Source organism: Octopus bimaculoides, chromosome 14, assembly GCF_046866305.1.
Source record: "Octopus bimaculoides isolate indiv1 chromosome 14, ASM4686630v1, whole genome shotgun sequence".
NCBI lineage: Eukaryota > Metazoa > Mollusca > Cephalopoda > Octopoda > Octopodidae > Octopus > Octopus bimaculoides.
Genome location: NC_142941.1, coordinates 25,220,888 through 25,246,929, shown reverse-complemented (window position 1 = coordinate 25,246,929; position 26,042 = coordinate 25,220,888). Strand labels below are relative to the sequence as shown.

Below are 26,042 nucleotides of genomic sequence, written 5' to 3'. Positions count from 1 at the left end.
ATACTTACATATATATGTATATACATATGCATATATGGGCAGAAGATGTCAGAACATAAACAACATGAAATATGAAAACATGGAATACAAACATTTTTTTGCGAACAACAAAAGAAACAAGTGGAAAACAAGACAAGTAACATGAAGAATGACCCTTTATCAGTTGTCAGGTGTTTTTCTACTCCGTATTTCGAGCAATTCAATACAAGATACGCCTTCAACAAAACAGTTGCTCCCGCAAAGCAAATTAAATAAAATTTGGGATTTTGTGGAGTGTCTAGTAACAAAAACAAGACAGTGAAAATAAACAGGAAGAGCTGCTAAGCCTAAACAAGGTGAGGTGGTGAATGCTGGTAGAACAAGATTTGACAAGAGACAGACAAGAATGCGTCTGATCCCTGCAGCTGATCAGAAACAAAGAAAGAAATTCAGGTCCTCTGTCCGTCCCTCTCTCTTCCTCCTTTGCTCTCTTGTTGCTCGCACGTGACCATTAGAAATCTTTCTTTTACTAACTTGAGTTTCTTTCTTTCCTTCTCACCAGCAGCAGAGATCAGATGCATTCTTGTCTGTCTCTTGTCAAAGCTTGTTCCTCCAGCGTTCACCACCTCACTTCGTTTAGGCTTAGCAGCCCTTCCTGTTTGTTTTCACTTTCCTGTTTTTGTTACCAACTTTGAGCCTCTGCAAAATCCCAAATTTCATTTAATTTGCTTTGCAGGAGCAACACTTTTTTCGAAGGCGTATCTTGTCATGAATTGCTCGAACAGCCGACAACTGATGAAGGGTCGTTCTTTATTTTACTTGGCTTGTTTTCCATTTGTTTCTTTTGTTGCTCACAAAAAAAAGTTTGTATTCCATGTTTGCGTATTTCATGTTGTTTATGTTCTGTGACGTCCTCTGCCCATATATGCATATGTATATACATATATGTATATGTAGATATATATATATATATATATATATATACTTTATTTAAAAGCAGCAGAAATATAACAAAAAAACCGTTACTCTGAGTTTCACGTTCCCGTTCATCGGACAGTTTGTATATATATATATATATATATATATATATATGTCTCCAAGATGCAGATAAGATAGAAATTTTTATTTATTTACGGCCTCAAACATCTCATACCTTCGCGCTTTAGTCTGCCCTCTATTATTTATCTTGTTTCTCTCCATGAAATTCAATTGAATTCAGTTTTTGTCTTAAATTCATACTTATTCATTTTCTAAGCTTCCTAAATTCATGCTACGTATATATTCTATTCACCTAGATTTCATTGCTCTTTTAAAAATTACGATTTATGCATTGTTGTCTCTCAAATATTTAAAATCTACCATTAAGAGCCCTATCTCCTCGCTGATGGTACACCCGCCCTCCCACCCCCTCCACCGGAAGTGCATTCCTCTGTCATCCTGTCATCCTCGGCTGTCTCCCGGAACCCATCTAGTGGCCTTGGCCATCCTCTCCCCTACCTTTGGGTAGCGCATTAAGTTTGAGTAATGTTTGCAGGTTGTAGGTATTGTTTTGCTTATGAATTCTTCCAATTGCAAGTTTTCTTTTCAGGTACACGACACTGCTTTTCCCCTTCCCAGGCTACAGGCCCACACTCCCAACACCCATACTGTTAGGATTGGCACTCTCAACGTCAGCACGCTGAAAGGTAGATCTGGTGAAATTGTTGAGATGCTTGAACGGAGACGCGTAGATATGTGCTGCATCCAGGAAGTAAGATGGAGAGGAGGTTCTGCGAGGTTCCTCACAGGCAAAGAACACAGGTACAAGATTTTCTGGGCAGGGAACACTGACGGGGTCGGGGGCGTAGGAATACTTCTAGCGGAGAAATGGGTGGATAAGGTAATCGAGGTCGTTAGAGTAAGTGACAGAGTACTTAAGATCAGACTAGTGCTTCATCATAGATTAGCTACTGTCATCTCAGCCTATGCACCTCAACCGGGGCTACTAGATGGTCTGAAAGACCAATTCTATGACACCCTCTTGCAAACTACCTCGTCGACAAGTGACGAGGACCTTCTCTTTGTGGCTGGAGACTTCAACGGTCATGTCGGACGTCGTGCTGGAGGCTTCCATGGCATACATGGAGGCTATGGCTTCGGTTCCCGCAACGAGGAGGGAACCAGACTGCTGGAGTTCTGTGATGCAACCGATCTTATGGTCTGCAATACCAACTTCAGGAAACCTGCCAGTCACCTAGTCACCTACCGCTCCGGCAGACACTCTAGCCAAATCGACTACATCCTCGCCAGAAATAGGGAAAGAGGGCGGCTTATAAATGCCAAAACCTACCCTGGCGAAGAATGTACCCCACAACATAGATTAGTAGTTAGCGACTTTGGGATCAAGGCAAAATGGGTGCCCAGAATTAGACAGGCTTGGAGGAGAAGGGTGTGGAAGCTTAAAGACCCTGCAAACGGACAGAGACTTAAAGACAAGTTATTTGAAGCATTTAACGAAATAGAAGGGGATATAGCATCATACAACGTGGAAGACAATTGGAGATTTCTGCGGGACAACCTGTTGAAAGCCACCGACCAGATTTGTGGGTGGTGTAAGGTCCCCTCCCGACCCAGAGTAACGTGGTGGTGGAACAAGGAGGTAGACAGGGCTATTAGACAAAAGAAACAGGCTTGGAAGGACTGGAAGAACGGTGGTAGCAGGGAATTGTACCAATGTGCCAGAAGGGAGGCTAGGCGACAGGTTTATTTAGCCAGAGGGGAAGCAGATAAGGAAAGATTTGCCAATGTTCTGCGCCGTGAGGACCAAAGACTCGAGGTATTTCGTGTTGCAAAACAGTGTAGGAGAGAGAATAGTGATGTTGTAGGAGAGAAATGTGTTCGCATGGATGATGGTACGCTTGCACTAAATGAGGATGCAAAGAAAGAGGTCTGGAGATGCCACTACGATAGATTGCTTAATAAAGAGAATGAATGGGAGAAAGAGAGCCTGCCGTATGTTGACCCAATAGAGGGACCAGCTATCCGAGTTGATAGTACCAGGGTAGATAAAGCAATTAAGAGTATGAAGACCGGGAAAGCCCCCGGCCCATCAGGAATCACTGCAGAGATGCTCAAAATATCTGGCAGTGTTGGCTATAGCCTAGTCACCCGTATTACGAACCAGGTGATACACGAAGTAGTCATACCCAATGACTGGTGTAGCAGCATCATAGTCAACTGCTACAAAGGTAAAGGTGACGCTTTAGATACAAATAATTACAGAGGCATCAAGCTGTTAGATCAGGTTATGAAAGTCACGGAGAGGGTCATAGCCCAACTAATTAGGGAGCGAATCAATTTAGATGAGATGCAGTTTGGGTTTGTGCCAGGTAAAAGCACTACTGATGCCTTATTTCTAGTGAGACAGTTGCAGGAGAAATACCTAGCTAAGGATAAACCTCTGTACCTGGCTTTCGTTGACATGGAGAAAGCCTTTGACAGGGTCTCCCGATCCCTTATCTGGTGGTCAATGAGGAAACTTGGGATAGAAGAATGGTTAGTGAGAGCTGTGCGAGCCATGTACAGAGATGCTGCCAGTAAGGTGAGGGTTGGAAATGAGTACAGCAATGAATTCCGGGTAGAGGTAGGGGTCCACCAAGGTTCCGTCCTCAGCCCCCTCTTATTTATCATAGTCCTCCAGGCAATCACAGAGGAGTTCAAGACAGGTTGCCCCTGGGAGCTCCTCTATGCTGATGACCTTGCCCTAATTTCGGAGTCACTATCAGAACTAGAGGAGAAGTTTCAGGTGTGGAAGCAAGGTCTAGAATTGAAGGGCCTTAGAGTCAACCTAGCTAAAACCAAAATCCTAATAAGTAGGAAGGTAGATAAAACACAAACCCCTTCAGGTAGATGGCCCTGCTCAGTATGTAGAAAAGGAGTAGGTAGTAACTCTATAAGATGTACCCGGTGCAAGCTATGGACACATAAGAGGTGCAGCAACATCAAAGGCAGGTTAACTAGCAAGTTAGTTTTTTTTTGTGGCAGATGTTCAGGTGCAATAAAGACTGTAAACAAACAGGAAACAACTTCTATCTCATTCCAGGGTGAAAAACTAGAGGTAGTCGATAGCTTCCGCTATCTGGGCGACCAAGTTAGTAGTGGAGGTGGGTGCGCTGAAAGTGTAGCTGCTAGAATAAGAATAGCCTGGGCAAAGTTTAGAGAGCTCTTACCCCTGCTGGCGACAAAGGGACTCTCACTCAGAGTAAAAGGCAGACTGTATGACGCATGCGTACGAACAGCCATGCTACATGGCAGTGAAACATGGGCTGTGACTGCTGAGGACATACGTAAGCTCGCAAGGAATGAAGCCAGTATGCTCCGTTGGATGTGTAATGTCAATGTGAATACCCGTCAGAGTGTAAGTATCTTGAGAGAAAAGCTGAACATTAGAAGCATCAGTTGTGGTGTGCAAGAGAGACGATTGCGCTGGTATGGACATGTGGTGAGAATGGATGAGGATAGCTGCGTGAAAAAGTGCCACACCCTAACAGTTGAGGGAACCCGTGGAAGAGGTAGGCCCAGGAAGACCTGGGCTGAGGTGGTGAGGCAAGACCTTCGTACATTGGGCCTCACCGAGGCGATGACTACTGACCGAGACCTTTGGAAATGTGCTGTGCGTGAGAAGACCCGGCAAGCCAAGTAAAATCGTTGCCAGTGTCCCTGGACTGGTTCTTGTGCGGGTGGCACATGAGATGCACCATTTTGAGCGTGGCCGTTGCCAGTACCGCCTGACTGGCTCTCGTAGGATTTTCGAGTGAGATCGTTGCCAGTGCCCCTGGACTGGCTTGTGCGGGTGGCACATAAAAGACACCATTTTGAGCGTGGCCGTTTTCGTGCGGGTGACACGTAAAAGCACCCACTACACTCTCTGAGTGGTTGGCGTTAGGAAGGGCATCCAGCTGTAGAAACTCTGCCAAATTAGACTGCAGCCTGGTGTTGCCATCCGGTTTCACCAGTCCTCAGTCAAATCGTCCAACCCATGCTAGCATGGAAAGCGGACGTTAAACGATGATGATGATGATGATGATATATATTTATATATATATATATATCCATTTCCAAGTAAGTTTTATCCATAAGCACCACTGATGCTATATTTCTAGTAAGACAGTTGCAGGAGAAATACCTAGCCAAAGATAAACCTCTCTACCTGGCCTTCGTTGACATGGAGAAAGCCTTTCACAGGGTCTCCCGATCCCTTATCTGGTGGTCAATGAGGAAACTAGGGATAGAAGAATGGTTAGTGAGAGCTGTGCGAGTGATGTACAGAGACGCTGTCAGTAAGGTGAGGGTTGGTAACGAGTACAGTAAAGAATTCCGGGTAGAGGTAGGGGTCCACCAAGGTTCAGTCCTCAGCCCCCTCCTATTTATCATAGTCCTCCAGGCGATCACAGAGGAATTCAAGACAGGATGCCCCTGGGAGCTCCTCTATGCTGATGACCTTGCATTAATTGCTGAGTCACTATCAGAACTAGAGGAGAAGTTTCAGGTGTGGAAGCAAGGACTAGAATCGAAGGGCCTTAGAGTCAACTTAGCTAAAACCAAAGTCCTAATAAGTAGGAAGGTAGACCAAACACAAACCCCTTCAGGTAGATGGCCCTGCTCGATCTGTAGAAAAGGCGTAGGTAGAAACTCTATAAGATGTACCCAGTGCAAGCTATGGACACATAAGAGGTGCAGCAATATGAAAGAAGGTTAACTAGGAAGTTAGTCTTTGTATGTGGCAGATGTTCAGGAGCAATAAACACTGAAAATATGTAGAAAACAACTTTGGCCACTATCTAGGTGACCAAGTGTAGCTGCTAGAATAAGAATAGCCTGGGCAAATTTCAGAGAGCTCATACCTCTGCTGGTGACAAAGGGCCTCTCACTCAGAGTAAAAGGCAGACTGTATGACGCATGTGTACAAACAGCCATGCTTCATGGCAGTGAAACATGGGCTGTGACTGCTGAGGACATGCATAGACTCGCAAGGAATGAAGCCAGTATGCTCCGATGGATGTGTAATATTAGTGTGCATAGTAGACAGAGTGTAAGTACCTTGAGAGAAAAGTTGAACCTAAGAAGCATTAGTTGTAGTGTGCAAGAGAGATGATTGCGCTGGTATGGTCATGTATCGAGAATGGATGAGGAGAGCTGTGTGAAATAGTGCCACACCCTAGCAGTTGAGGGAACCTGTGGAAGTTGTAGGCCCAGGAAGACCTGGGATGAGGTGGTGAGGCACGACGTTCGAACATTGGGCCTCACCGAGGCGATGACTTCTGACCGAGACCTTTGGAAATATGCAGTGGTGCGTGAGAAGACCCGGCAAGCCAAGTGAGACCTAAATCCAAGGCCTCTGCCAGGGGTGTAGCCAGCCCACTTATGCGTACTTTCCTTCATTAGACACTAAACTCGGCTTGCGAAGACCTGTTGGGGCAAGCGAAAGCGAAATTGTGATGGCACCTGTGCCCAGCGTTGCCTTCCTGGCACTTGTAAAGACATTCGAGCAAGATCGTTGCCAGTGCCGCCAGACTGGCTCCTGTGTAGGTGGCACGTAAAATACACCATTTTGAGCGTGGCCGTTGCCAGTACCGCCTGACTGGCCTTCGTGCCGGAGGCATGTAAAAGCACCCACTACACTCTCTAAGTGGTTTTTTGTTAGGAAGGGCATCTAGCTGTAGAAACTGTGCCAAATCAGATTGGAGCCTGGTGTAGCCATCTGGTTCACTAGTCCTTAGTCAAACCGTCCAACACATGCTAGCATGGAAAGGGGACGTTATATATACATACATATATATATATATATATATATATTATAAGGTTTTTAAACTTTTAAATTTTCATATTCAAAAGAGACAGAGACTTCAAATTCGATATATCGATTTATTCACCACTCTATGTTAACATTTCTGTGCCATACTTATCCAGTGACTGGTCCATTGGATTTAGACATTTGGCACTTCTTCAGGAGTGGTTACCATTCGAACAAAACACGAAAAAACACATACATAACTATTATTAAATCTTTAGAATCTCGTTAGATTTCATCTTTGTTTGGTAACGGTTGCTACATCCTCTGGGAAAATTATTATTATTATATATATATATATATATATATATATATATATATATATACACATACACACACACACACACACACATATATAATTTACTAGCAGTATAGCCCGGCACTTCTAGGGATTAAGCTAGGATTATTAAGTGATCAAGTGCTTTATTTCAAACCAAAATAAGTAACATCGACATCAGATTTGAGCGAAATCCGTTGAAATTGGTTTGGCTGAAAATGGTTTGCTGGCAATTTGATTGGGAAATATCATAAGGAATCAGTTTATTGGTTATTTCCACTCATTGACTGTATTTTTTAAAGTTGCATTAGAGATCTGCATAGAAGGTTGATCTGAAGGTTTGCATTGGGGATGTGGATTGGAGTAACTTAGGAAAACTTACCAACAGCCTTAACCAAAAAATAAGGGGCCTGTCCCTTCTAGGTTAACTCTAACCCTAACCCTGACCCTAAAACCGTAACCCTAACACCAACCCTAATCCTGACACTAACCTTAACCCTAAGCCTAACCGTAAAACCCTAACCGTAACACCCTAGTGGAAATCGTGAGGGTGTTAATCTGAAAAATTACCAAACCCTTTTTGTGGTCCAAAAAACGAGTTGGGGGGGGGGGGGGGTGACTGACAAATTGTTACATCCGTTTTTGTTTCATAGTTGTGAAATATAAACAAAACTCTTTCACTCCCAAAGTAGTATAGGTGCGTGTGTGTGAGTGAGAGGGTTGGGGGGGGGGGGGGGTAGAAAGATGAACGATTTAAAATAAATAAATGATTTAAAATAAATATATTTTAATTAAAAACATTGTATATTTTAAACTATATCTCATGTTTAAGAAAAAAATGCATTTTACATTTTACACTTACTCTGTCTTCCTTACCTACATTTTCTTTCGTAATACGCTTTGTTTCCCTCTTCCACTTTTTCGTTCTTTTTTCCTTTTTTTTTTTTGTTAGACGCTGGCAAACAAAATCTGTCTTGTTTAGAAAAATTTTCTTTGCTTTCTGTCTTCCTTTCCCACTTTTTCATTTTTTTTGTTTGTTTGTATCTCTCCCTGTCACAAACACACTATTTCTGTCTGCCTGTCTGTCTGTCTCTCTCTCTCTCTCTCCTTCACTCACGTATGTACAGATTTGACTTCGCCATGTCACCAAACTTCAAAATTGGTAAAAGTTTATCGCTTTTACAGCTATACGCAGGTGCCTCTGAGAGAAAAAGTTGACAAAAATGCAGATAGAGTCATTCCGAATCTCCTCCTAAAATTGGAGCGACATGCATGCTAATTTGTGGACGTGCATAAAGTACAATCACGTACACATACACACATCCTGCCTTATATATATATATATATGGATGTATATATTAATATTATCTTGGTTGAAAAACTTTGATAATGCAAATATGTTAATAGTTACCAGGGCAGCAAAAAACACACAAAAAAACTGGGATATCAAGCCCGGATAAAGGGTTTCCATGTTAAAGTGATGTATTTTGAGTTGATATAAAGAATAATAATAAATGGAACAAAATGCATATAATCAATAAGTTCCTTTAATTCCTACATATGTTTCAAAAATTATATGCACTCTACTCCAAAGAAGTAAGAGATGCTGGTATACATATAATTTAATCTTCAGGGAACCATATTAAAAATGCAAGACTTGCACTGAATGCTAAGGTTACATACGAGGACTACCACTATAAAGCTAAGTTAAATGACTGTTAGAAACAAGAACACTAGTTTACAGGGAGCTGTTTAGGGAGAGAGGCTATGAACGCTCTACTAAGAGTTTAAATTAAAGGAAGACATAATGAACCGCAGACAAATCTTAAAGTTAATAATAATGGTAATAAAAATTCATTGTAATTTGGAAGAAAGGGAGAGAATCCAATGAATTCTTTATATACAACTAACGTAAATAAAACGTTTATAAGGAAGGAAAATTAAAGATGGAGTGTAAATATAATTAACCATTAATGTTGTATCATATTAAGTTACGGTAATTAACCTAAATGAATAGCAATACAAGGTACAAAACTATAAAGTGATGAAATAATACGAATAAGCATGCTTACGATAACAAAATCGATAGTAAATACATAAATATATTTCTTTACTGAATCGTTACTGGCGACGAAATATGGTGCCTGTACATCAATATGAAGCAGCGTAAGGTATGCCTTAGTCCCGGTAAACAAGCGACACCACACGTGAAACAAGAGCTTCATCCGTGTAAAATGATGTTGTGCATGGAGTTCTTCTGCTGTATGACAACGTCCACCCTTATATTGCCAATATGACCAAGGAAGCCATTCAAGCGCATGGCTGGGAAGTGCTGCCACACCCGCTGTACTCTCCTGATTTGGCACCAATGAATTTCCTCCTCTTTTGATCTCTTTCAAATGCTATGTACGGAGTTTTGTTCCATACTGATGCAGAACTGAGAGCATGCTTGGATCAATTTTTCGAGTTGAAATCGGGTTATTTCAACCAATGAGGTATTGAAAATTTTGTTGAACGTTGGGAAGAAGTTGTAAAAAACAAGGGTGAATACATTATTGATTAATTAGCTGTTACTTTTTATTAAAACTTTAAAAAAATTTAAATTAAAAAAAACAGTGGGATCTAGTTGCCAACCCAATATATATGTAGGTATGTACATATATATATATGCAGCACACTCAGCTGTTCTTGCTCCCTGGATGAGGAAATATCTCTCAGGTTGCAGAGAGCAACTAATTCCTTCCGGTCTCTTCAGTCTCGTGTCTGGTCCCAGCATGGCATCGCAAGGCAAACAAAAGTTGCTGTGTACCGTGCATGTGTACTGACATTGCTCCTCTACTCTTGTGAGACATGGACTCTGTACAAACGTCAGGTAAGGGTCCTCAAACACCTTCATCAGAGATGTCTCAGACACATTCTCAATGCTGGCTGGACCTCAAAAATTCCAGACACACAGGTCCTGAGGACAGCTGATGTCTTGAGTATTGAGGCAGTGGTGAACAAGCACCGGTTACGTGGGACTGGACACCTTATTAGAATGAAGGATAGCAAGATTCCTAAGCAGATGCTCTATGGAGAATTTGTGAATGGAAGGAGACTCCGGCAGAAACCAAGGCTGAACTTTAAGGACTGTGTCAAGTCCTCATTAAAGGCTTGTGATATGCAGGACACTGGCTGGGAGAACAATGCCTGTCATCGCCACAGATGGAGGAAGCAGGTTAAGGAGGGGATCGACACTTTTGAGAGAGCACATATCCGGCATGAAGAACTTAAGCAAGCTGTACGAAAGCGCATGGCTCGTATAGTGAATGGGGAAAGCTTGGTCTGCAATATTTGCAGTTGTGTATGCTTGTCAAGAGCAGGGCTCATTAGCCACCAACAGAGCCGCAAATGCAAAATATAAGTTAGTCCTAGAGTGCACAATGTTCCTGAAGGTCAGCAATGGTCTTCCTCGGTCACAAGTGGACGGCCATCATAAATATGCATATATATATATATATATTATTTTGTTTAAAAGAGTTCCAACACTGTCTGTTTTTTATGTTTTATTTATATTCCTGCAGAACCAATGTGGGGTATAGAATATGGAATATACAATATATAATATAAAATAAAATAAAATAAAAATGGATGGCACCATGAAAGAAAGTATTGAATGTAGATGAAATATTGAGTGTTCAATATAAAGGATCAAATATATAAATAAAGTCTGTCATACCGGCCATGACGAAGGGAAATAGCCCTGAAACTCGAGTCGCCTTTATATATTTATATTTATATATTTATATATTTGATCCTTTATATTGAACACTCAATATTTCATCTACATTCAATACTTTCTTTCATGGTGCCATCCATTTTTATTTTATATTATATATTGTATATTCCATATACTATACCCCACATTGGTTCTGCAGGAATATAAATAAAACATAAAAAACAGACAGTGTTGGAACTCTTTTAAACAAAATAATATATTCCTCTATACACAATCATACAAAAAAACAACCTTTTTTGTATTTATTTTTACTCGCATATATATATATATATATGCATATACATACATATATACATACATATATACATATATATACGTACATATATACATACATACATACATATATACATACATATATATGTACATACATACACATATACACACACGAACACATATATATATCTATATATATACATATATACACATTCTGTTATCTTTTTACTTGTTTCAGTAATTTGACTGCGGCTATGCTGGAACACCACCTTTAGTCGAGCAAAACAGCCCCAGGACTTATTCTTTGTAAGCCTAGTACTTATTCTATTGGTCTTTTTTGCTGAACAACTAGGTTATGGGGACATAAACACACCAACATTGGTTGTCGAGCAATGTTGTGGGATACAAACATCTACATGTCTGGCCTAACGGCCCTCCATGTTTGTTTACATTTGGTTTGTTGTATGTCTCCACTGTCCTGTTTTTGTTACCAACTTAAACTCTCCGCAAATCCCAAATTTTATTGTGGTTGGCAGAAACAACTGCCTTTCGAAGCCTCAAATTGTCGTTAAATGCTCAAAATGAGGAGTAGATGGACAGCCGACAACTGATGAAAGATCGTTCTTTATGTTACTTGTCTTGTTTTCCATGTTTCTCTTATTTGCATATCCAAGTTTGTCTTCGTACTTCATGTTGCTTACGTTTTGTGACATCATGTACCCATATATATATGTATATTTTATTTATATTATTATATGATTGAACACCACGCATGCATTTCTAAGTTTATCTATCTATATACATATACATATATATATATATATATGATGGGCTTCTTTCAGTTTCCGTCTACAAAATCCATTTACAAGGCTTTGGTCAGCCCAAGGCTATAGTAGAAGACACTTGCCCAAGGTGACGTGCAGTGGGACTGAACCCGGAATCATGTGGTTGGTAAGTAAGCTACTTACGACACAGCCACTCCTGCGCCTTTATATATATATATATATATATATATATATATATATATATGTGTGTGTGTGTGTGTGTGTGTGTGTGTGTATATATATATATATATATATATATATATATATATATATATATATATATATATATATATATATATATATATATCATCATCATCGTTTAACGTCCGCTTTCCATGCTGGTATGGGTTGGACGATTTGACTGAGGACTGGCGAATCAGATGGCTGCACCAGGCTCCAATCTGATCTGGCAGAGTTTCTACAGCTGGATGCCATTCCTAACGCCAACCACTCTGAGGGTGTAGTGGGTGCTTTCACGTGCCACTGGCATAAGGGCTAGTCCAGCGACACTGGCAACGACCTCGTTCGAATGTTTTTCCATGCGCCAGTAAGGCGACACTGGTAATGATCATGCTCAAATGGTGCTATTTACGTGCCACCGGCATGGAAGCCAGACAGCTGCTCTAGCAATGATCATCCTTGGACGGTGCTGTTAGTGCTCCACTGGCACAGGTGCCAGTCATCGAATTTGGATAAATCACGATTTTGATTTCACTTGCCCCAACAGATCTTCGCAAGCAGAGTTTAGTGTCCAATGAAGGAAAGGTATGCATAGGTGGGCTTGCTGGGTCTTCTCACGCACAGCATATTTCCAAAGGACTCGGTCACTAGTCATTGCCTCGGTGAGGCCTAATGTTTGAAGGTCATGCTTCACCACCTCATCCCAGGTCTTCCTTGGTCTATCACTTCCACAGGTGCCCTCAACTGCCAGGATGTATCACATTTTCACACAGCTATCCTCATCTATTCTCACCACATGACCATACCAGCGCAATCGTCTCTCTTGCACACAACAGATGCTTCTTAGGTCCAACTTTTCTTTCAAGGTACTTACACTCTGTCGAATATGCACACTGACATTACACATCCATCGGAGCATACTGGCTTCATTTCTTGCGAGCTTACGCATGTCCTCAGCAGTCACGGCCCATGTTTCACTGCCATGTAGCATGGCTGTTCGTATAGATGCGTCATACAGTCTGCCTTTTACTCTGAGCAAGAGGCCCTTTGTCACCAGCAGAGGTAAGAGCTCTCTGAACTTTTCCCAGGCTATTCTTATTCTAGCAGCTACACTTTCAGCGCACCCTCCTCCACTACTGACTTGGTCACCTAGGTAACGGAAGCTATCAACTACTTCTAGTTTTTCTCCCTGGAATGTGGCCAAAGTTGTTCTCTGCACATTTTCAGTGTTTATTGCTCCTGAGCATCTGCCACATACAAAAACTATCTTCCTAGTTAGCTTTCCATTGATATTGCTGCACCTCTTGTGTCCATAGCTTACACTGGGTACATCTTATAGAGTTTCTACCTACACCTTTTCTACAGATCGAGCAGGGCCATCTACCTGAAGGAGTTTGTGGTTTGTCTACCTTCCTACTTATTAGGACTTTGGTTTTAGCTAGGTTGACTCTAAGGCCCTTCGATTCTAATCCTTGCCTCCACACCTGAAACTTCTCCTCTAGTTCTGATAGTGACTAAGCAATTAGAGCAAGGTCATCAAGATAGAGGAGCTCCCAGGGGCATCCTGTCTTGATTCCTCTGTTATTGCCTGGAGGACTATGATAAATAGGAGGGGACTGAGAACTGAACCTTGGTGGACCCCTACCTCTAGCCGGAATTCTTCACTGTACTTGTTGCCAACCCTTACCTTACTGACAGCGTCCCTGTACATGGCTCGCACAGCTCTCACTAACCATTCATCTATCCCTAGTTTCTTCATTGACCACCAGATAAGGGTACGGGGGACCCTGTCAAAAGCTTTCTCCATGTTAACGAAAGCCAGGTACAGTGGTTTATCTTTGGCTAGGTATTTCTCCTGCAGCTGTCTATATATACATATATATATACTTGTGAAGGCACATGGCTCAGTGGTTAGAGGGTTGAACTTATGATCGTGAGGTTGTGAGTTTGAATCCCTGACCAGGCTGCATGTTGTGTTCTTGAGCAAGACACTTTATTTCATGTTGCTCCAGTTCACTCAGCTGTGGAAATGAGTAGTGACGTCACAGGTGCCAAGATGTATCGGACCTTGCCTTTCCCTTGGATAACATCAGTGGCGTGGAGAGGGGAGGCTGGTATGCTGCTCTTCCATAAACAACCTTGCCCAGACTTGTGCCTGGGAGGGTAACATACTAGTTGCAATCCCATGGTCAGTCATGACTGAAGGAGGTCTCAGCATATATATACTTACATGTATATACATGATGATTGCTTCATCCTGAGAGATGATAGCCGTCCCATCAACACTTACACCACAAAGTACAATCATTCCGTTGATGAGCCCTTCGATGACTCTTATGACCAGCTGCTGACTGACAGGGTTTAAAACACAAGTCACAAAACACAAGTGACAGATATTAATTTTCTTCTATAACTTCGCCCTTTGGAATCTGATTCTGAAGGAATGTTTTTGTGAAGTAGCATATGTCTTTTGAGTCCAGATATTGTCTTACAAGTTTTTTGACATATGACACAAGTTGTAAGAGGTGGTTGGTGTCCAAGATCATTACCTATCCAGGCATTATGATTTTCATGTGACTTCATATGGTTTACATATCCTGCTTTTGACAACAGAACATGGTCACATATAATACATATCCAATGTTCACTGTTGATTACAGTTCCAATTGTTCCTTTGTGACAGGCCCTTTTAAGTTCAGAGTGCTGGATCATCTTTTTCTTCCAGGCATTACAACCAGTCCTAACGGCGCCTTTCCACTTTGTTCCAATCTTGAGTATCATTTTCCCAATCACTTTTGTTCATATCTAGTTTCTTCAGGTTTTCCTTCAGTCTTTATACCTTTTTCTTGGCTTATGTTGTGGTTGCTTACCAGAGTTGAGCTCACCATAAAAAAGACGCTTTTTTTGTACATACATACATATATATATATATATATACATACGTATACATACACACGTGTATATATATATATATATATATATATATATATATATATATATATATATATATACGAAAAACTGAGAATGTGTGTCTGTCTCTGTGTATGTGTGCATTGTGAAGGGATGTGGCTTAGTGGTTAGGGCTTTCAGCTCATGAACGTAAGGTTGTGAGTTCAATTCTCGGCAATGCGTTGTGTCCTTGAGCAACACACTTTATTTCACGTTGCTCCAGTCCACTCAGCTGGCAAAAATGAGTAGTACTTGTATTTTAAAGGGCCAGCCTTGTCACACTCTGTGTCATGCTGAATCTCCCTGAGAACTACGTTAGGGGTACACGTGTCTGTGGATTGCTCAGTCACTTGCAAGTTAGTTTCACAAGCAAGCTGTTCTGTTGATTGTATCAGCTGGGACCCTCATCGTCGTAACCGACGGAGTGCTCCTTTATGTGTGCATTACTAAAACTCGAGAACTACCCAAACGAATTCATTTGATTGAAACAAGTAAAACAGTAAATGAGTAATATATATATATATATATATATATATATATAAATTATAGCTCCAGGCCCGACCAAAGCCTTGTGAGTGGATTTCGTACATGGAAACTGAAAGAAGACTGTCATATATATGTATATATTTGTGTGTGTTTGTACCCCTACCATTGCTTGACACCCGATGTTGCTGTGTTTACGTCCCAGTAACTTAGCGGTTCGATAAAAGACACTGATAGAATAAGTACTAGGCCTACAAAGAATTAATTCTGGGATCTATTTGTTCGACTAAAGGCGGTGCTCCAGCATGGCTGCAGTCACATGACTGAAACAAGTAAATCAATAAAAAACTATGCCGTTTTAATCCCGAGCAACGCCGGGTATCTCTGCTATTGTTTTTATATGTGTGTGTGTGTGTGTTATTTGTTTTAGCCAGTGAACTGCGGCTAAGCTGGGGCATCGCCTGAAAGGCTTCAGTTGCACAAATCAACCACATTACTTTTTTTTTTAAGCCTGGTATTTATTTCAGAATTTTTTTTTATTGTCTAACCGCTACACTACGTGAAGGTAAACAAACCAACACTGGTTGACAAGCAGTGGTAGGGGACAAATATACACACACACATTCATTTATAAATATACATGTCAACCTTATATATATATAATATATATAAACCTTACATTTACATATATTATATATTTAAGATTTCACACTGAGTTCATTCTAACTGGCCTGTGTATGTTTCACCGAACAGGCGTATATCGTGTATGCGTGTGATCAGTTATTTGTCCAGGAGTCCGAAAAAGCACATTCAATATGAGTAATAGATTTTTTTTTTATACATATACAATCGAGCAGTAGAGTTACGCTATTAAACTGTTCAGAGTAATACCGAAGTTAACATTCTGACCAGTAAAATGCCGTGTATATATATATATGTGTGTGTGAAGGGTAAAAATCATTACAGTATTTAATCATGCTTTTTAAGGAAAATAAAAATATATTGATCTCTTAATTCCAAAATGAGACACAACCAAATAAGATGAGAATCTAAGAAAGGTTTTCAGATGTTTGCAACCGGATCGAATACATATCAAAAAAGAAAAGAATGAATAAACGACCGTAAAGAGCTATCAAAACACAAAAGCAGGATTTCTTCGTGCAGAGCAACACACACAAAAAAAAGGAAAAACAGAAACAAAAAAACGGAGAAAAATGATTCTGGAAAATTAGTGTAATGTTTATCAGTTAAAATAACACTTACCTCAAAGGAAGCCATAATGAAATGCTGAACATCCGGGTACTAACAACATTCACGAATCAAAGTGAACAGAACACAGCAGTCACAGTTGCAGCAAGTACGGAAGCCCGTACTGGTAAAAAAATATCTGTGTCATTATTCAGTTTTATTTCAAGATTTTTTTTTTGCCAATAGAGAAAGAGGCGGTTTCTAACCTAGATCCACCAGAGCTCCTTCATTGGAATTTCAACATCAACAGTAAGGTATGTATCTGTGTCATTATTCAGTTTATTTCAAGATTTCTTGCCAATAGAGAAAGAGCTCGTTTCTAGCCTAGATCCAAGGCTCCTTCATTGGAATTTCAACATGAACAACAGTGTATTTTTGTATGTATGTATGTATGTATGTATGTATGTGCAGATTTGCCTGTTTTATGTATGTATTCTCATGCATATAGTTGCATAACTAGACATGCTCATATATATCTAAATAATAAACTTTTGGAAAGTTTTATAGATTTTTTACACTTCCAGTGATAGATTGGATCTGTAGTCTTTGAATCAACTTTGTATGTATGTATGTATGTGTGTATGTATGTATGTATGTATGTATGTATGTATGTATGTATGAATGTATGTATGTATGTATGTACGCATGAATGTATGTATGTATGCATGAATGTATGTATGCATGCATGCATGCATGCATGCATGTATGTATGTATGTATTTATGTATGTATATATGTATATCCTTATTCAGTTTATTTCAAGACTTTTTGCCAATAGAGAAAGAACCGGTTTCTAACCTAGATCCAAGGTTTCTACATTGGAATTTCAACATCAACAACAGGGTGTTTTTGTATGTATGTATGTATGTATGTATGTATGCATGCATGTATGCATGTATGTATGTGCAGATTTGTATGTTTTATGTATGTATTCTCATGCTTATAGTTACATATCTACACAAGCTCATTGATATTTAGGGAGTGTGTTAACCATATCCCAGGGCCCCAATGTATATGTATGTATGAATGTATGCATGTATGTATCTTCTATTTTTTTGCGTATTATAAATCTTCCATTGAGGAGGGAGCCGGTTTCCAACAAAGATACAAAGCTCCATCTTTGGGATTGTTATTTATGCAGTGTGTTACATAACCCAGTGTCCCAATAATTACAGGTATAAACCTAAATTTGTAATCTGGATAGAGTACCTGCAGATTTTTCAATAGTTCAGCATAGGTATTCTCTTTTATGTTAACATCTGCTGGGCAACTAATTCCCACAACTGTGCACAGTTTCTATTTCTCTATCCCAGTTCATTATATCAGGTCTGTTGTGCTTACACTTTACTGAGGTCTTCATTGAGACATTCCATCAGTACTCCTTTTTATTATGAGTGGCTATGGCTTCTACCATAATGTCAGTTCTGATTTCTATGTCCTTGGGGTTATCTTCCTGATGGATTTCTTTATAGAGAGTCCTAGCTACAACATCATGTCTCATCGGTAGATAATACTATGATGACATTTTCGGACAACTACTTATGATATGGATGATATCTTCAGTGTGAACTCCATAAAGTCTGCATCAGCTGTTACATTCTACTGCTTTTCCTGCATCTCTATCCCTTTTGTGCATCCGGTACTTGGTTGATATTTCCTATTCTTGGAATGCAAACACATACCCTTCAAAGTGGGAGGTAGAAATCCAGCTATTGGTCCATGATAAACTGCTCAAGAAGCTGCCTTCCAAGTCTTATGATGTCATCAACGACATGTATGCAAATTTAGTCAAGGAATGTACTTCAACACTTGGTGGTTAAAAGATGTTGCTGAAGGGATTTGATATGACATTCAAAGGCATTTTGGCCTCTGCCGCCTTGTTTTTGTTTTAGGTAGGGGCAGTCTACGTCACTGTTTATGTGGAAATTATGTATGTTTGTTAGTCTCTTTTGGGTTTTCACATAAATGGCTTAGATCTCATCATGCATCCAATCAAGCAGCCCAAATGCTGGTATGAGTACTGGCACTGCAAACACATTGTGGGCCACTGTTTTATTGAATGCAGAGAGTTCTGAGGTTCAAATTTTCTTTATTCTCCTGTAATATTCTCTAGTGACATGTGCTTTGTTACAGGTGCCCATTGTAATATGTGTTTTCATCCACCCCTAGATACCTGTACCATTTCTCGTCAAATACAGAGGAAACAGTCAAATCATTGATGAAGATGTTGCTAGTCTGGTTTATAGTTTTCCTCCTTTTCACAATCCTATAACAACATTTATCCTGACCAAACTCCAACCCAACATCCTTTGAGAATATTGTAACTAGGTCAATGCTTATGTATGTATGTATGTAAAAATAAATAGTAAATGAGTATATGCATATATACGTACAGGTATGTGCATACCGACATCCACCTGTATGTATAGGTGCATATATGGGTACAGGACATTGCAAACAAAACGTAGATGAGAAAACACACAAGCCACATAGAGAACATTCTACTTTATCAGCTACCCCCGTTTTAACACCGGCGTTTCGAAGAGCTGGGCAGGACGCATCGTTAAGACGGCTCTTCCCATGGACCGCAAATTAAATTTGTATACACAAATTAAATCTTGCCATGGAGGAATGTAGTGGCGGACAAAAAACAAGACAGGAAAGTATGTATGCTGGCCACCTTCCACATCATGCCACCTTTAACGAAATCATAAAGCATAACTTCCCATCCCAGCCTGAGCTAGCAGGGCTACACCGATGGGACGGTAAAAGGCCTGATGGTATGACAGTTTTTTTACTGTTCCATGGGATGCCACATGCTGTGACATTTCTCCAGCAGCAACTTGCTGTGTTCAGTTACCAGCCCAGGCTCCGTTGCTCGTTGCTCGTCAAGCTGAGAAAAGCAAACTGTCAAAATATCAGTTGCTCTCTAATGGGTTTATAGTGACATCAGGGTTACCATTTTATAGTGGAAATGTTGATTAAATGACACACTATAATTTAATGAGTAGAAGAGAAAGAAGGGTCACCATCTTTTACGTAATAACAAGAAAATAGGAATTTGTGAGACGTTTGTAATAAGTCATAACATATTTATTACTGGAGGTAATGCTTTAACATATAAGGTTAATTGAAGGAAAGTTTGTAGCACTACATGAATATATTCTGTTTGCTATCACATGTCTCCAAGTAAGTGAGGTGAATGTGCGCATGAGCTGGTGTGCATGTGGCAGCTTGACTCAAATGCATGTCAAAGAATCAACAAACACTGAGCGAATTTCTTTATTGCCTATAAAGGCATACATAGAACAGCACAAACGAGGGGCCAGAGACAAACAACGGACAGTCTTACAGGGGAAGGGGTAGTGGTGTTGGGGTTACAAATTTAACTGGGGCCTCTGTCCAGCGTCCGACGACGCTATTAGGAGGCATCGACTTGCCTTGCCAGGTGCCGAGTTGCAAGCCGACTGATTTTTCCTGGTTAATTTTGCCACTGCTACTGATTTGTATCCTTTGATGGCATCTTCTTCATGAAGTAGCTGCCCTTCATTAGATATGATGATGGCAATATCATCTGCATATGCCGTCACACTTCTACCATAACATAAATTACGCAGGTCTCCCCCATCATCCCCAATCTCCGCAGCAGTGGCTCAAGAGTCAATACATACAGGAGCGGGGACAAGGGGCAACCCTGGCGAACCAAATGTTCAATCACGAATGGGCTCGAGAAGAACCCATTCACCAAGACTACAGATTCGCTGTTGCAATATATAGCTTCGATCAAGCCTCGGAAAGTCAGGCCCAGTTCGACCGCCCGGAGGACTGCTGCCAGATACCGATTGTTGACCCTATCGAATGCCTTAGACTGATCTAAATTCCCCAATGCCCCACCTTTACCCACTTTCTCTATGGTGTAGCGTATGAGATGAAGGTTGTTGAATATCGACCTCCCTGAGATGGCGCATGTCTGCGCCTCTCCTACCAGGTCACCTACAGCAATCCTCCTTCTCTTGGCTAACACCTGGGCCAAAATCTTTAACTCTGTGTTTAGCAGAGTAATGGGCCTAAAATTGTTTAGGTTATCCCGCTTGCTCAGGTCCTTCCTGATCTGTATCACCAGTCCTCAGCTCACGGATTTGGGAATTCACCCACTCTGCTGCCAGTTTGCGTAAACATTGGCCAGTATGTTCCCGAACAAGTCTGGTATACTTTTATAAAATTAATAAAGTAGACCATCCAATCCCGGTGACTTGTCCCCGGGGCACTCGGAAAGCACCTCTATAATTTCCTCAGCCATGATAGGCCCATCACAGTGCTCAGCATCACATGCCGAAGGACATGGGCCACCGGCCAGGAAATCCCGGAGGGAATCTCCATGGTCCAATGTCCCGTTCCTCCCAAACAACGCAGCAAAGTGCTCGTGAAAGGCCTTGCACATTTCCTCTTGTCCTTCAATTTCCTGTCCTTGTTCGTTAACTACAGACTTAATCGTAGCATCCATGCCACGTTGGGTTTCTACCGAGCAAGCCCACCTGGCAACATTGATACTCTCGCAACCCAGTGCACGTACTTTAGCCCAAAATCTGCATTCTTCGTGTTTGGCATTGAAGTGTTGGTCCAAGCTGATCTCGCCGCCAAAACTTGGGGTGCAGAGCCCACTCTCAGTGCCTCTTCTAACGCCTTGACTAAATCTCTTTCTATTCTCGTCTGCTCTAAACTTAGCTGTTTGCTAAATCTAATCAACTCAATTCGAATGTCTCTTTTGAGGGCACCCCACCACCAGTTATTTAACACAGTGCTGGTTAGTGCCCTCATAGCTAACACCTTAATCTGGCTACAGTAAGTTTCGCAATTCAATAGAGACTTGTTCAACTTCCAATAGCCAGATCCCTGTCTATGGACCTTATCTATATGCAACCTACATGTCACTAATTTGTGATCTGTGTAGGGTACATAGGTATATTGTGGACAGCTAAAACTAGACTTATCTCTAGCGTTAACTATAATCCTGTCTATGTAAGACCTGATTGATCTGTCGTGATTAGTCCAAGCCCACATTGGCACGCTCGGATTATCAAGTCTGAATCGATCCACCAGCCTAAATCGCATCATCAGATCAACGAGGCATGAGTTACATCTCCTATCATTTGAGCCTATGCTATCCAAGTGTGCATCGAGGATAGCATTAAAATCACCTAACACAACTAGTGTCTTTGACGTCACCAGAAAATCCTCTAGGCGTTGATAGAACTCATTCCATTTGCCTATTGTATTCGGCGCATAAATGCCCACCAACCTGAAGGCCTTACCTCTGTATGTCAGATCCAGAACGACTGACTTGCCTTCTGGGTCCACGAAGAGTATATGTGTTTGCAGAGCCAAGTTTTTCTGGAACAAAGCTACAACCCCTCCCCTCCGTCCCATCCGACTAGGAGACATGATTTCTTCTTAGCTGTTCAGAATGCCTGCAGCTTGTCCAGCTTGGTCTCTGTAGTGACCATCCCATTGATTCTATGTGTCCTGAGATCGTCGAGGAAACATACTTGCTTCCTTTTCAACCCCAAGCCACACACATTTAAACAGCCAATACATAGTTTCCTTAGTCCTTAGTCCATCCCGCGTCTGGTGGCGCATTGGGCAGACAACAATCTCTACTGATCTCTATTGGCAGCCTCTCTCTCGATGTTTTCCCATTTTCTGTTTATTACTGCTATGTCTGCTTTGAACGATCTGCGCCATGTTGTTTTTGGTCTTCCTCTCTTTCTCTTTCCGCCAGGTGGTTCCCATCTAAATGCTGTTTTGGTGTGCCATTGGTCTGGCATGCAGAAAATGTGCCCAGCTAGTCTCATTCTTCTCTCTGCCACGATGTCTTGCAACCTTCTTGACTGTGCTCGCTGGAGGACTGCAGTATTTGTGATGTGGTCACGATAGGAGATCTTCAATATTTTCCGCAAGCACCTCTGATGGAATACATCCAGTTTCTTGGATATTGTTGATGTTACTTTCCAAGTTTCACTGGCATACAGTGCTGTTGGTAACACGATGGTGCTGTATAGACGCAGTTTAATTTTCAAATCAGTGCTTTTACTTGCCCAGATTTTCCCCATCTTACTGAAAACTGCTGCAGCTTTGCCAACTCTAACTTTGACATCACTCTGCCCCTCCATCACTCGCTAGTACGCTGCCCAGGTGTGAAAAGCTGGTAACATCTTCAACTGGCTGATTTCCAACTGTTATTTTTACATCACTTTGTTTATCCTCTCTCCATACTTGCATAACACTTGGTCATTCCATGACTGATTCTGAGACCAATTTTACCAGCTGTTTCAGCAAGATTTGTTGTCACTCGCTGCAGTCCTCTGGATTCTTCCAGAAGTGCAATGTCATCAGCAAAGTCAAGGTCAGCCAACTGTTGTTGTTGTTGGTGGTTTTGTTGTTGCTGCTGTTGTTGTTTTTGCTGCTGTTGTTGCCATTGAATACCTAGATTTTTTCCATCTATTGCCTTTTTCATGATGAAATCAACTGCCAGCAGGAAGAAGAATGGTAACATAATGCAGCCTTGTCTCACCCCTGTTTTGATAGCAAAATACTCTGTATTTCCCTCTTGCATTTTTATGCAGCAACTGCTGTTCTTGTAAATGTTCTGAATGATTGCTATGAATTTCTGCGGAATGCCATACAGTGAGGCAATTTTCCACAGCGATTCTTTGTGTACAGAATCGAATGCTTTCTTGAAGTCAATAAAGTTGATTTGAAGTGGTCTTTGAAATTCTACACACTGTTCAATGATGTTTCTGATGGTGAAAATCTGTTCACAGCATGATCTTTCTTTTCTAAAGCCAGCTTGTTGCTCTCGTAGTCTTGCATCAGCAGCATCTCTCAGCCTTTCCAGCAGCACAATACTCAGTACTTTCCCAGGTACTGAAAGCAGCGTTACACCTCTCCAATTATTACAGTCTGCCAAATTCCCCTTTTTAAGCAATTTCACAATAACTCCATTCCTCCAGTCTTCAGGAACTTGTTGTTGCCAGCAACAATTCAGAAGCCTTGTCATTGCCTTCACAGTGCAGTGATTTCTATGCTTCAGGAGTTCAGCTGTTATATTGTCTGCACCTGCTGCTTTGTTGTTCTTCAGTTTCTTGATAGCTCTTTCAACTTTATCTTCACTGATGTTATCCATTCTTACATCCAGCTGTTGCTGTCCAGTTTCATTATCAAAATTGAAGAGTGTTGTTGGATTTGGCTGGTTTAGTACTGTCTGGAAACTCTCCACCCACCGTGATCTTTGTTGCTCTGTTGTTGTGATTACAGTGCCGCTTTTCTCTTTTACTGGTACTGCCGATGGCCCTCCAGCTTCAGTCAAATATTTGACAATTTTGTAGAGGGTCCTGGTGTCATTTTGATTGGCTACTACCTGTGATTCCTCACTCTTCTGCTCAAACCATGCATTCTTGTCCTTTCTGCAGCTTCTCTTCACTGCTCTATCTGCCAACTGGTATTGCTCACTGAGTTTTGTATTAGCATCCCGTGTTTTTGCTTGCACTCTTGCCTGCTTTATCTTTCTTCTCTCATTTATCAGGTCCCAGGTTCTTTCCTGTATCCAAATTTCTTTTCTTTTCCCTCTTCTTCTGCCCAGCCGATCTTCTGAAACTTTTGTTACTGCCTCCCTGAATATTGCCAATTGTTCTTCAATATCACTTGCTTGCAGCAGTGGTTCAAACTTGTTTTCAGGTGCAAGCCTGAACTGTTGTGATTTCTGTTGACCTTTCAACTTTTCCACTGCAAAAGGTCTGATAGTTTTGGGCTTTTGCATCTTTTTTAGCTTCAGTTGAACTTTTCCTTGAACTAAATGATGATCAGAGCCAATGTCTGCACCTCTGCACACTCTGACATCAGTCAGTGCCTTGCAGATGTAGTCAATTTTATTCTCTATCTTGTCATCTGGTGATCTCCAGGTCTTCTTATGGATTTTTTTATGTGCAAAGTAGGTGTTGCCAATGCACAATCCATTGATATTACAGAATAGCAGAAGACACTCTCCATTGTCATTGGTTTCTGTTGCTGAACCATATGGCCCAATGACATGTTCTAATCCTGCCCTGTTGTTGCCAATCTGTGCATTCATATCACCAGCAAATAGTACAATGTCATGGCTTGGGATGTTGTTGAGCACATCTTGACACTGCTGATAGAAGGTGTCTTTTTCTTCATCATTTGCATCTTCTGTTGGTGTATATACTGACACGATGGTTGTTTTTGCATGTCTTGACTGCAGCCTTGCTGTTATTATTCTCTCCTTGACTGGATTCCACCCAATCAATGCTCTTGCTGCTTCTTTACTAAGCACCAGTCCAACTTTTCTCTGGTGCGCATCTTCTGGTCCTGAGTACAGTGAGGTTGTTTCACCACTGCTGATCTTGCCACTGCCAGTCCATCGCACCTCTGAAAAAGATAATATCTCTAGCTGGTATCTTTCAAATTCTCGATAGCCTGGGCCATTCTGCCCATTTGGAACATTGTTCTCATGCTCCAGGTTCCAATTTTTGTCACCTTGCTGGCACTCAGTATCGAGTTCTTCATCAGACATTGGGCTTCCTTTCGGCTTTCACCCACCATCGTCACAACTTGGGTCGAATTGTCTGCCTTGTGCCGATTGTCAGTAGATTTGTTGTTGTTTTTTTCTTTAGCATGTTGGGGTTTTATGGGATAGGGGTGATAGCCCTATGTCCAACCCTCCTCCTCCTTTCTCTCCCTGGACTTGGGACCAGGCGTCGGTGGAGTTATACATAGTGTAGCCATGTCAAATAAAAAGAAGAAGGAAGAAAATTTTTCAGATTACCTTGCTCGCTCATTTCTTATCGAGGGGGGTCGTTCTCAGTACCACTGGAACTAGCTCCTCCTCCTCCTTCTCATACAAGAATGGTTCTAATGGCGGGTTGCATACTTTTGGGAGGTCTTTTAATTTAACAATGTTTTTCTTCTGCCTCTCCTTTAGTTCTAAATATAGTCCTCTCGACATCTTGGCAATATTTATGTTTTTGTTTGTTGTGTTTCATACACCTTCGCTTGTCAGTGTGGCTTAACCACACCATCAAGAAATTTATTTTGGCTTTTATAAGCCACTACCACAATGTCCTCATTTTTTGGTATGTCCACCTTTATCAAGTTAATTTTCCCTCTTCTTTGGGGAGGAGGATGCTTTCAGTTTTTCAGTGGTCTCCACAGTTTTTACAATTTTGGTTTTGGAGTTATTGGTGGGGCACTTGGACCTCACGTGGAC

The 26,042-nt window shown here is 41.2% G+C and overlaps 2 protein-coding genes across 8 annotated transcripts in view; both read right to left on the bottom strand.

Annotated features, from left to right (window-relative positions):
* LOC106881403 (golgin subfamily A member 7) overlaps nucleotides 1-16,889 on the bottom strand; it is a 99,983-nt gene extending 83,094 nt beyond the window's left edge. For all 7 annotated transcript variants that reach the window (XR_016244251.1, XR_016244250.1, XM_089362556.1 and 4 more), the window contains exon 1: nucleotides 16,776-16,889. The gene's annotated coding sequence lies outside the window, so the exon portion shown is untranslated. The remainder of the gene's footprint in view (nucleotides 1-16,775) is intronic.
* LOC149132649 (uncharacterized) overlaps nucleotides 1-25,349 on the bottom strand; it is a 28,556-nt gene extending 3,207 nt beyond the window's left edge. The window contains exon 1 of the mRNA XM_089363323.1: nucleotides 23,331-25,349. Coding sequence (XP_089219449.1) covers nucleotides 23,331-25,349 — 2,019 coding nt within the window. The remainder of the gene's footprint in view (nucleotides 1-23,330) is intronic.
* Nucleotides 25,350-26,042: the final 693 nt, after the last annotated feature.